This window comes from Sapajus apella, unplaced genomic scaffold, assembly GCF_009761245.1.
Source record: "Sapajus apella isolate SASKATOON/1434 unplaced genomic scaffold, GSC_monkey_1.0 scaffold17, whole genome shotgun sequence".
Taxonomy (NCBI): Eukaryota; Metazoa; Chordata; class Mammalia; order Primates; family Cebidae; genus Sapajus; species Sapajus apella.
Genome location: NW_022436957.1, coordinates 31,454,404 through 31,468,086, shown reverse-complemented (window position 1 = coordinate 31,468,086; position 13,683 = coordinate 31,454,404). Strand labels below are relative to the sequence as shown.

The following is a 13,683-nucleotide window of genomic DNA, read 5'->3' as shown; positions in this document are numbered from 1 at the left end:
ATGGACACAGGGAGGGGAGCACTACACACTGGGGTCAGTTGGGGGGATATAGCAGAGGGATGGTGGGGGTGGGGAGTTAGGAAGAGATAGCAAGGGGAGAGATGCCAGATGTAGGTGATGGGGAGGAAGGCAGCAAATCACACTGCCACGTGTGTACCTATGCAACAATCTTGCATGTTCTTCACATGTACCCCAAAACCTAAAATTCAATAAAAAATAAATTGAAAAATAAATAAATATAATAAACTGAGATAAATATAAAAAAATTAAATATAAGCCAGGAACTAGTTAAGTGCCATATGAGTGATACAGACATAGCATCATGAAAATCCATAAGAGGACATGATTATTGTGGGCTAGAAAGGAGTATACCTTGCCTAGTCTTAGAGAATGGATGTTAAAGGTGGAGAAGAAGCAAGGAAGGTGTAAAACTATCTCAGACACAGGCACAAACAAGAATAAGCAAAATAGTCTCTCAGAAAGCAGATAATAAGCCAGCCTCCCTAGGCAAAAGTCCTCAATCAGAAACAATGGAGGTTATGTTGAAAATAATTATTCAGGTATTTTAATGTGAGGCTGAGTCTAAATAGTGCTTTGCAGCAATTAAGGATATACAGAAGTGGAGTGATTTGGAATTAACATTGATCTGGGAGGTTCACACTTCCAGTAAACAATGCTGATACCTCATAACTACCACATTCCAACCCTCAACCCTCCTGCAATTATAGAACAAAAGGAAAACAAGGGATACAATATTTTCCACATAAGCCTTTGGGTGGTGGAAGTCCACATATCAGGTTTGACTATCTTCTTTTAAGTAAACTATAGTTTCAAGAAGGAAAACCAATACTTCAGAACCATGTGGTTTTGTCAAACTGCATGTTGCTGAGCACTCTTAGTGAGATGCAAATGTGTGCAAGTCACCATCCCTACTCTTAACAGTTTATGAGCTGAAAATTGAGGCAGTACTAGCATTTACCAAAAGGCAGAGGGGCACAAATTTAAACTATAAGGAATGTCTGTAAATGAAAATGGTATCCAGTATGACAGAAATAATTTGGGAGAAAAATCATAAGAGACTCCTTAGAGAAAATGAGGACTCACATTGACCTTAAAAGATGGATGGGATTTTGAAAGGGATGATTCTTTCAGATGACAGGGAATGAAAATGTGGGCGAGAAGAAAAAGAGGTCTGAGTCATAAGGGAGAGGGGGCAGTTATGAGTAAGACTGGTCTGACCAGACCAGAGGCTACACAAGCCATAAAATCATTCTTAGATTAACAATGTTGGTGAGATTGAAGGATGTTCTTGAAAATCAGTAATAGTACTAAATCTATTTGAATTGACAATTCAAATTCACATTGGCACACAATTAAAAGTATGTGTCTTCTTATTTTTCTACCAGCAACTATGCCACATAGTGGGTATTCAATACATAGGGTCGATGCAGTTTCTTGAGTCTGGGTGGAAAACAAGCACTGCTCTATGTTAGAGGAATCATTTTCAGAGTAATTACAATAGTGATGATGACAATGACCTTTCCACAGCACCTTGTTTTCACTTTTTCTTATTCCCTTCCCCCTCCCAAGATGCAGTTTTCACAATTTATCTAATTCCCTTTATGCCTATGAAGAACCAGGAGTGCATTTCATAGTCTTGTAACAAAGGAAAATTTACACTGATATTGGTTTCTAACTAGTAAGCATATCTGGATATTCTTTTGTCAATGTCAAGACCTGTGGAATAAATTGTTTTCTATTATACCCTAGATATAAATCAAAATACAACCAATTATAATATTTTTCTTATTACTGCACAGAAACCATCCATACAATTATCCTCTAAACATCCATAAAATAGTGTTTGTCCACATCCAAACATTACCACCAGCTTGAATTTCAAAAGAAAGTATTTTCAGATACACATTCAATTGTTCCATAAGTATGTGCTAAGGTAGTGAAAAAACACGGCTTCTCCCTAATTTTACAGTATCTGGAGTAAGCAAGTACTTTTTGATTTAAAGAGGAGTTAATAGTCTCTTGAGATATACTTTTTAATAAAAATATTTAAATATATAAATCATTAAAACATGATTCCATTTATATGAAAGCCAAGGACAGGGAAAACTCATCTATGGTGTTAGAAATCAGAATAGTGGTCAGTTCCACAGGGTGATTACTCCAGGTACTGTAAGGAGGAAGCACTGGTGATCTTATGGGGTGGTGAACATATTCTACTATTTGATCCAGGTAGTAGCTAATGGAGATTATCTATCTACCTGTTCACACACACACACACACACACACACATATTTAGTTTTTTGTAAATTCATCAAACTTTACTTTTGAGATGTGTGCACTTTAATGTAGGTAAATAATACACCAAATTTTTAACAGAATAAAATTATAACATGGAAGTCCTTTTTCTCATTGCTCTTCTAATCGTTAACATAGGTTTTTCTACATATATACAAAGAAATATATGTAATTTTAATCTAAAAATAATGGACATCATTTTATTTCTACATATAAGTCAAGCTGTATTCAACAATATTTATCATTAGGGCCATCTCTTGAAATTTTCAGTTATTTATTGCTTACATTTTGAAAATTCTCATCACGTTTCCTATATCAAAAATGTGATCATACTGAACTAATAACCATCCATTCACATACATGATGTAAAATAACACAGTGATACACAGAGGAAATCCTGCCCACTTTTATATTAGAAAATAGAAACATTAACTTTCATGATGGTTAGATCTGTACTAAAACCCCTTCATTACTTTCTAAAAGTTCTGTGAGGGCAGGGCTGTGCCCATTCTGTATTTCTCATGTCTATTGCCTGTTATATAGCATGTGCTTAACAAATGTTTGTTAAAATGTGAAATAATTAATCTTTCCACTAATCCTACCGCTCCTGGAGTTATCAGGCACTTTATGACTCAAAGGGCAGTTAATAGAGAATTTTGTTCTCATAATTCTTAAGGCAACTGCAAAATCATAAAACCAAGTTGCATAGATTTGGGGATTCTTAACAAGTTTCTAAATCCAGGTTGAAGAAATGGGGAGGCTCTAGATCAGCTTTTCTCCACCCGGTCTTTCCCATCTCCTAATCCTTAACAAAACAGAAAACAAAGAGGAATAAAAGCAGACACACAGAAACCTGTCACTATTTCCCAGGAAGCCCAATTCTTCCTCCATCCCGCCAGGAGCCAGATGTCTACTCCCTGGGGCAAAGAGAGACGCCAAGTGAGGAGGCGCTCTCACAACGTCCTGCTCCCAGCACCCCTTAGTGTGTCACCTGTGGCTTAGTGGGCTCCTCAAACCGGATTTTCTGGTTCCAGCGGCCAAGGTTATGCACAACAAACGACAGGCGGTACACACTTCCGGCTGTTGCGTCCAGGAACTTCAGCTCAGGCGGTATCACCCGCAGCTGCATGTCTCTCCCCGGGCTCTCAATGTCCCGGGGGACGAGGGAACCCCGGGGGACGAGGGAGCTCCTTGGGGTGTTCATAGCTGCCCTCTCAGTAGGCGGAAAACTGAGTGGGATCTGACCGAACAAGGGTCCGCGCGGACGGCCGTCGCTAGGCAACCGTCGGACGCCAAGCGCTAGTTGCAAGCCCTGCCCTCATTGGCTCCCCCAAGCTGCGCGAATTGTTACGTAAACAGAACCCTCAGGTCACAGGTGTCACCAGAGTAACTGAAAAACACCTGTGGCAGCCCAAACGTCAGAGACATCTCACTTTGCCATGGCCTAGCAAGACATTAAAATCACACTGGGTTAATGGGCATTTTCCTGAAACTCTCTTAAGACCAAGTTTAAAGTACCACGCATTCCAAAGCAATCAGTCCACAGATGCACTGTAAATTGGCCTTATAATCCAATTAAAATTTAAATTTACGAAGAATAAAAAGATCAGTGAAAGTGATGTGCCCAAGTGGTCTATTAAGGCAGCAAGATATAACAGAAAGGGAGAAATGTAGGAGAAGCGAAGTCAGTGTCTCCTATATGTCCTGCTCAGTGGCCTTTAGGCCAGTGTTTCTGAATCAGAGCATTTCTTACAATACAAAAATATTAAATTAATGTGAATACCAATCAGTAGCGATGGATATAACTTACTTTTATTCATGATGAATAATAATGTAGATCTTTGTTGACATAAGAGATATCCATTATACAGTATTAAATTTCAAAATTAACCAAACAGTATGCATATTGTGACATCTATATCTTTTTAAACGTGCGCACACACACACACAAATGTAAAAGCACTCCTCTAGGTCTTTTCTTTAAAATGCAGATTCTGTTTCAGTATGTCTGAAGCTAGGCCTAACTGTGTTTATAACAAGCAAGCTCCCAGGTGATTACAATGCTGCCGGTTCAGGGGCCACACGTTGAATATAGAGGCTTTAGGAACCTTTGTTAACTATTCCAGGGTCTTCATTTGTGAAATGGTGTTGCTCAGGAGATAGAGATCACACATCTTCACTGCTAGATGAGGACTTTTTCAACAAACTCATATTCACATTGCCCCGTCCCTACTCTCTCCTCGTCCTTTCATTACCTGAGAGTTTCAAAACATACCACATGCTTTCATTTCCTCCTTGCTGCTACACTTTATATTCACTGAGAATGGCCTCTCCATCTGCCAGACAGTTAATCATTCTTCAACAGTAAAACTTTTCCCACAACACTTTTAAAAGGTTCTCACAGTACCATAATGATAAAGAATTTCCTGCTGCATTTTCCGCAAGGACGCTGAGATTAGTAAGTAGCTCTAAATACAAAGACAAGTAGTCACATTTCTTGGAACTGCTGGCATTAGTTGAAAATAGCAGAAGTGGTGATGGTGATTATTATTTGCAAATTCTTAGGAATTGATAGATGCAAACCATCAACATTATCTTTCAAAATTCTATATATCTTGGTCTAATAAGTGGGAGATGTGAATCATGGCTGGAATTTTTATACTAGTTGCTACTATTATATCACAATACAAATCCTGTTCATATTCCTGTGCCCCTAAGCAGGGCAATTTTATAGCACTGAACTAACAATGGCTCATATAACTTGACTGAATCAAGACTGCAATTCATACAAAGCCCCTCAATCAATTTCTAAAAAAATTGGAAACTCCAAAGAGGTCTCAAAACTCCCTATTTTTTACTCTCAAGGAGAAAACCCAAGTATGGACTTCTGTGTACAATCCAAAGACATGGCAATAAAAATCAAATGAAGAACAATTTTGATTTTCTGTTCTGTTGGTATTCTCATCAACAAAGGCAGAATGTCAAATAGCTCTACAATTTCACCAAGCCTAAAGCTCAATCCATTGTCCTTAGTAACTATACATAAACCTTCTTGGCTTCTTATATATTCTTTTATCTACTCAAACTATTAATTTTAGATGAAATATTCTAATATTTGCATCACTTCTTTATCTCTAAACTCTCTTGTTCAGCTTCTATTTTCAAATAATGGCCATATAAAGACTTTTTGATTTTTTCCCTTTTAAATTTTTGTGGCTAGGTGGGTAGATGTATATATATTTATGGGCTATATAAGATGGTTTGATACAGGCATGTAATATGAAATAAGTACATCATGGAGAATGTGGTATCCATCAACTCAAGCATTTAGCTTTTGTGTTATGAACAATTCAATTATATTCTTTCAGTTATTTTTAAATGTACAATTAAGTAATTATTGGCTATAGTCAAGTCATCCTGTTGTGCTAGCAAATAGTAGGTCTTATTCATTCTTTTAAATGATTTTTTAATATACATTAAACATCCCCACCTCTTCTGATTCCCCCTACTACCCTTCCCAGCCTCTGGAAATCATCCTTCCACCCTCTTTATGCATGAGTACAGTGTTTTGATTTTTAGATCCCACATATAAGTGAAAACATGCAATGTTTCTCTTTCTGTACCTGCCTTATTTCACTTAACATAATGGTCTCCAGTTCCTTCCACGTTGTTGCAAGTAACTGGATCTCATTCCTTTTTATGTCTGAATAGTTCTCCATTGTGTATAGGTACCCCATTTTCTTTATCCATTCATCTGTTGATGGACACTTAGGTTGCTTCCAAATCTTAGCTATCGTGAACAGTGCTGCAACAAACATGTGAGTGCAGCTGCCTCTTTGATATACTGATTTTCTTTCTTTCAGATACATACCCAGCAGCGGGACTGCTGGATCACATAGTAGGTCAATTTTTAATTTATTCAGGAATCTCCAAACTGTTCTTCGTAGTGGTTTTAAATAATTTACATTCCCACCAACAGTATATGAGGATTCCCTTCCAGTATTTACTATTGCTTGATTTTTGGATAAAAGCCATTTTATTTGTGGTGAGATGATATCTCATTGTAGTTTTTATTTGCATTTCTCTGATGATTAGTGATGTTGAACACCTTTTCATGTGACTGTTTGCCATTTGTATGTCTCTTTTTGAGAAATGTCTATTTGCATTTTTGTTCATTTTATGATTGGATCATTAGATTTTTTTTCTTATAGATTTATTTGAGCTCCTTATATATTCTGGTTATTAATCCCTTGTGATATGGGTAGTTTGCCACTATTTTCTCCCATTCAGTGTGCTGTCTCTTCACTTTGTGGATTATTTCCTTTGCTGTAAAGAAGCTTTTTTACTTGATGTGATCCTATTTGTCAACTTTTCCCTTGCTTGCCTGTACTTGTAGGGTACTACTCAATAAATTTTTGCCCAGAACAGTACACTGGAGAGTTTCCTCAATGGTTTCTTGTGGCAGTTTTATAGTTTGAAGTCTTAAATTTAAGTCTTTATCTCATTTTTATTTGATATTTGTATATTACGAGATATATGGGGCTTGTTTCCTTCTGCATATGGACATCCAGTTTTTCCAGTGCCATTTATTTATTTATTTATTTTTATTATTCTTTAATAAAAGATCTGGGGTACATGTGCAGATCTTGCAGAATTGTTACATAGGTATATACATGCCATGGTGGTTTGCTGCCTGCCTCCCCCCTTCACGTATATTAGGTATTTCTCCTAATGTTAGCCCTCCCCAATCTCTCCACCCCCGCTATCCCTTCCCTAGACCCCCAGCCCCAACAGACCCCAGTATGTGATGTTCCCCTCCCTGTGTTCTCCTTGCGTTCTCCTTGTTCAACACCACTTATGAGTGAGAACATGTGGTGTTTGGTTTTCTGTTCTTGTGTCAGTTTGCTGAGAATGACGGTTTCCAGATTCATCCATATCCCTGCAAAGAACATGAACTCGTCCTTTTTTATCCAGCATCATTTATTAAAGAGACTGTCTTTTCCCCAGTGTATGTTCTTGGCATCTTTGTCAAAAATGAGTTCACTGAAGGTATGTGGATTTCTTTCTGGGTTCTCTCTTCTGTTCCGTTGGTGTATGTGTCTGTCTTTATGCCAGGACTACGCTGCTTTGGTTACTATAGCTCTGTAGTATAATCTGAAGTAAGGTAATGTGATTTGTTCTGTTTCTTTTTGCTTAGGATAGCTTGGGCTACTATGAGTCTTCTGTGGTTCCATATAAATCTTAGTATTGTTTTTTCTATTTCTGTGAAGAATGTCATTAGTATATTGATAGGGATTACATTGAATCTGCAGATTGCTTTGCGTCTTATGGATATTTTGACAATATTGATTCTTCCAATCCATGAACACAGAAAATTTTTCCATGCTTTTGGTGTCCCCTTCAATTTTTTTCATTAGTGTTTCATAATTTTAATTTTAGAGATCTTTCATTTCTTTGCTTAATTCCTGGGTACTTAATTTTATTTGTAACTATTATAAGTGGGATTACTTTTTAAATTTCTTTTCCAGATTGTTAACTGTTGGCATATAGAAATGCTACTGACTTTTGTATGTTGATTTTGCCACCTGCAAATTTACTGAATTTGTTTATTAGTTCTAATCGCTTTTATTCTGGAGTCTTCAGATTTTTTTTTCCAAATATAAGATCATATCTTCTCAAACAGAGATAATTTGACTTCTTCCATTCCATGTCTTTCTCTTGTCTGATTGCTTTAGCTAGGATTTCCAGTATTATATTGACCAAGAGTTCAAGGCTTTTTATTGAAATATAAGCTGTTTTTAACAAAATTTTCATCAATGCATATTTATGTAATTAAAGTTGAACAAATAACACAAAATGACAAGAGATTTTGCATACTAGTAATTAAAATATAAATAGTATTATATATTATACATATAGATATATATTTATATTTTTTAAAAATCTGGGTGCTTCAAGGAGAATAATATCGATTATATACCATGGATTAAATATGTGTGTGCATTTTTGTTCACATTTCCAAGACATATTAATTGGCAAGAACTTGTATGTAAAAGTCAAAAAAAATGTTCTTACTGAAACAATGTATATATTATAAATAAGGCTAAGTTTTATTTTATTATTATAGTGAATGATGAATAGTACCGTTATGGAGCCATTGAGGTTAAGAAGAGACATCCTAAATGTTCAATTCAGACATGCCATTCTACTCTGAATTAATTTAAGAAAAATATGTAACTCTCATCTAATAACTATAAAAGTTGCCATGTGAACTAGAAATCAAAGGCTCTACTTCATAGATAGATAGTGGAAATTCTAATGAAGTGCAGAGCTTCTGAACACCAAGGCAGAGATAACAATGAGAAAGTATGCAAAATTATCCTTAGCAGAGTTTTTGGATATTTACTTTTAGATCTGCTTAAAGGACTGAAAAAAATGATTAAAAAGATCAAATAATTTATTTAAAATGGAGTCTGCAGGCAATCAAGAAAAATCTACAATAGTGGTTGGAATACTGACTTAGATGTTACTGAAATAGGATAAAAAGATTTCCTCTAGGCACACAGGCATAAAATGAAACAAAATAATGGCCTTTGAAGTAATTTGGATGGAGTTGGAGGCTGCTATTCTAAGTGAAGTAACTCAGGAATGAAAAATCAAATATCATATGTTCTCACTTATAAGTACGAGCAAAGTTATGAAGATGCAAAGGCATAAGAATGATATAATGGACTGGGTGCAGTGGCTCATGCCTGTAATCCCAACACTTGGAGAGGCCGAGGTGGGTTGTTCACCTGAGGTCAGGAGTTCAAGACCAGCCCGGCCAACATGGTAAAACCCTGTCTCTACTAAAAGTGCAAAAAACTAGCTGGGCGTGGTGGGCATGCTTGTAGTCCCAGCTACTTAGGAAGCTGAAGCAGGAGAATTCTTTTAACCCAGGAGACGGAGTTTGCAGTGAGCTGAGATTGCGTGACCGCACTCCAGCCTGGGTGATAGAGTGAGACTCTTGTCTAAAAAAAAAAAAAAAAAAAAAAAAAAAAGAATGATATAATTAACTTCTAAGACTCAGGATCAGGAGGAAGGGCAGAAGCAGGGTGAGGGATAAAAGACTACATATTGGGCACAGTGTACACTGCTTCAGTGACAGAGCCACCAAAACCTCAGAAATCACCACTCAAGAAGCTATTGAGACAGCAAAAAACCACCTCTTCCTCCAAAATCATTGCCATAAAATAAAAACGTATAGTAATCAAGGTGTTTATGAAATAATTTGAAACTCAGTAACGTACCACACAATTGACTAAGATAGCATATGATTAAAAGTTCTTCCAGATAATAAAAAGCCATGCCAATAAGAATAAATTGATGAGACTAATGCCTGGACCCAATAGAATAGCATGAATTGGATGGCAAGATGAATTAACAGAGAAATAGTCCATTGTTTTTACAAAGGATATGATGAATGAGGAAAGGTTTCAAGAGATCAGGGCCAAAGGATACACGTTTCTGTAACGTTAGTAACAAGTGTGCTTTACTAGAAACAGAAATCATTTCAGAGACTGCTAACTGTGCTGCATTATCCACTTTCCCTATTTTTTCATGGTAGAGTTTTTAGATGTGCCTATGACTGTACTAGGTTGATTACATTTTCCAGGCTTTCTTGTTGCTAAATGTAGCCATGCAAACAAGTTTTGGTTGTGAGTGAAACTGACTTGTGCCACTTCTGAATTATAACGTTAAAGTGGTACCTTACAATGGTGGGAGATGCTTTCCCTACCCTCTTATCTTGCTTCTTGGGCTCATTGTAAATATGGTAGTGGGCCACCTGATCACTTTAAGGTGGTAGAGTGAAAAGATCAAAGAAACCTGGGCCCTCACTAAATTGTCTAGCAAAACTACCAACCCAGCTGGGACTATCTGAGAGAGAGTTGAAACTAAATCATGTGTAAGGCACTATTAGTTTGAGTCCCTATAGAGCAGCTAAATCTGATCAATGCAGACACCAACAGAGGACAGGAACTCAGAAAGGCATGTCCCCATGAAGCTGAACAGTTCTGATAATACACCCTATTAGACTGAGTATCATAACTTTTGAAAAACCTCGTTTTAGCCATCCAAAGGTGCTGATGACCTTTCCTATCTCTAAACTACTGCAGTGACGCTGGATTTTCCTCTCATGTTCACTGGGGGCAAATACTTGATGGCAAGTAATACCTTTGGTTCCTGAGTAATTATAGATTCCTGAGTGAAACAGGCAATTGAAAATCAATCATTTCATGCAGTATCTCTCATCAAGAGAGGCTTCCCTTGATAGTAGCAAGAGTAATTTTTGCATTATTTTACTCTCCTGTAGGGCCATTTCTTGTACTACCTGAAAGGATGTTGGCACTTATAGTCGATCTATCTCAAGAAAGTTTTAACAGAGTTGGATAATAACACCTAGAGGAATTGAGGGGAAGACAATCTAAAACATCAGGACTTTCCAGTATGGAAAGGTGCAGAATTAGGAAAGAATTTGGCTGAATTATATAGTACTCACATGAATAAGCAAAATGGACACAGACTTTTTCATGAAACTTTAAAACCAACAAGACTCTGAAAATCTCAAAATGGCAATTTACAGCAGAATTTCTCAACCTCAGAACTATTGACATTTTTGACCAGATAATTATATTTTTAAGGTGCTATATCCTATACACTGTAGAATATTTAGCTAATTCCTTGGCCTTTACCCACTAGATGTCAGCAGCACATCCCCTTCCCCTCAATTATGACCACCCAAATTAACTCCAAACATTGTTACATGTACCTGTGGGGCACAGGGGAGGGGGGAATATTTTCCCCCTCTTATTTATATCACTCATAGCATACTATTACATCATTACTGATTATTGCACACAACAATACACCTTGGTAGACATATCAGTACATCAAGAGTATCTTCATTTTTTTTTACAACAGCATAGTATTCCATTATGTGGATGTATAATAATTTATTGACCTGGTGAACTTCTAATTCATCTTGAGTTGTTTGCAATTTTTTTAAAAATTGCAAACAGGGTAGTGATGACTGCTGTTGTGTATATTTTTTCTCACATGTGTGAGTATATCTATAGAATAATATAGAATTACTATAAGAAGAATTGATGAGTCAAAATTCTATGCGCTTGCCACTAGATGGATATCAAGAAATGTCACTGTTAATAGAAACTGGAAAGTTGTTCTTCAGTGAGTTTATATTAATCATAGTCTAGCAAAAAATGAAAGTACATTTCTTCCCACACTTAAGCTATTACAGTTCGTGTAGTAGGCAGGGTTTCTAAAATGCCCCCTCCACTCATATATCCTGAACTAATTCACAAAACCTGTGGATATGATGAGTTACCACTCCCACGATTGTGTAAATTTGTATAGCAAAACTGATCTTAAGATACGAAGAGTATCCAGGTGAGCCTAATTTAACTAAGAGAGCTTTCTCAAGCTCAGGGTGAGCAAGAAGTCAGAGACATTTTTAGCATGAGAAGGACTTAATACACCATTACTAATTTGAATTTGAATACACTAGGATAAATGAACTAAATCCTATCAGCAACCTAAATGATCTTGGAATCTAGTTCTTCCCCTAGAGCCACCAGAAAGGAGTGTAGCTCTGCTGGCATCTTAATTTTGTTCATTTGAATTTCTGAGCAGAGAATCCAGCCATGGAGTGCTCAGACTTCTGACCCCCCAAAAAACGTAAGATAATAAATGTCTGTTGTCTTAAATTGTTCACTTTGTAGTAATTTGTTCTGCAGCAATAGAAAACACAAATTTTGTTTATCAATGTTCTGATTTTTGCAACTATCTTACATAAGAAAGGATATTTCCATGCATCTTTATTTGCATTTCTCTTATGATGTAAATGAACATCTTTTCATTTATTTAAAAGTCATTAGTATTTATTTTTTCCTATACTCTGTCTGTTCATATATTTTTTCTTGGAATGTTGATCTATTTATTATCAATAGTGGAAATGGTTTACATATTAAGAAAAACAGTTTTGTCTGCATAAATATATGTTTATGCATATCTATTTTTTAAACTTCTCTAATGACTGTGTTGGTGAAATACATCATTTTTATAGCTTCAGGTTTTTAAAAAGTATTTTTATTTATTCTTAGAAAAACTCTCCTTATGTCAGAATTGGACAATGAAAAACCAATGTTCTCCCATGGTTCCTTCTGGTGCTTTCACTGTTTGTTTACTATTGCTTCTGTTTGGCGGTTTTGGGGGCTTTTTCATGTTTTTGTTTGTTTAGGGTTTTATTCATATAAAATTTACCCTGATATAAAAGTGATTTGCTGATTCAAACTACCCCAATATCATTTACTGCATAATTTATGATAATAGTTTCAAAGTGCAGTACAGTATATTAAAAATTCTCTCAAAAGTTTTATTTAGTGCATGATTAGCAGAACTTAACAGCTGAACATTAATTCTTTAGATAGCACATTCCCTTATTTATTCTCTGGGAATTCCTTGTTGAGTTTCAATACTTCTATCAAATACATAATCACTTTTGCATACTAGTTTCCCTAATTTTTCTCTTGCATTTGTATTAATAATTATATTTCTCTGTTGTGATTTACTATATATCAGGATAATGACTTGGAATGTATTTTTAAATTATTTCACTCTGATTTTTTCCATCATTTCAACATGCCCGAATTTTTGCCCTTTCCCTTTCTTGTACATTTCCAATTCAGTTTTTGTCATTTCTCCCTTTAACTTTATGCTTTTGTCAAATCAAAAATTGCTGTATCTTTCTTTTATTTAAGAGTTCAGTATTTGATTGGTGAACTATATACACTGGCGTTTTAGACAAAACTAGTTTTGTATCAAATATATTTGGCTATAGGCTATTGATGCCTATTGAGTATAGAATGCAACTACAATCCAATCAGAACCCGAATAAATATGACTAGTTCATTGCTGAATGCAATGACAAAAAAGTCCCAAAGTAGTAATTGCGAAAGCAATTATTCATCAAATGTTTTAAGAATCTTTCATACCTCAATTCATTTTTATCTCTGTATGAACTTCATTTCTGTTCGATCCTAGTGCTTCCCAAAACCTCTTTGGTATTAGCTATTTGCAATAGACTAAAAAACCTATTTCCATTGGGTTTGAGATATTGGCAAAATACACGAGATAACTTGAAGATAGGTTCCATAACCAAAGGGGATGAAAAACCTGTGAAAAAGATAATGAAAAAAATGTTCACTACAGATTCTAAAACAATATATATGTATATTTAATACATATATAATTTGATATATTAATTTTCAGTATGCTTTGCTTTTCTAGAAAAGCAAAGCATACTGAAAA

At 35.8% G+C, this 13,683-nt stretch overlaps 1 protein-coding gene across 1 annotated transcript in view; it reads right to left on the bottom strand.

The window, feature by feature from the left end:
* The window catches only part of CFAP47 (cilia and flagella associated protein 47), a 443,615-nt gene extending 440,041 nt beyond the window's left edge, over window positions 1-3,574 (bottom strand). Inside the window, exon 1 of the mRNA XM_032286197.1 lies at window positions 3,308-3,574. Within this exon, the coding sequence (XP_032142088.1) occupies window positions 3,308-3,520 (213 nt within the window). The 5' untranslated portion in view covers window positions 3,521-3,574. The remainder of the gene's footprint in view (window positions 1-3,307) is intronic.
* Window positions 3,575-13,683: the final 10,109 nt, after the last annotated feature.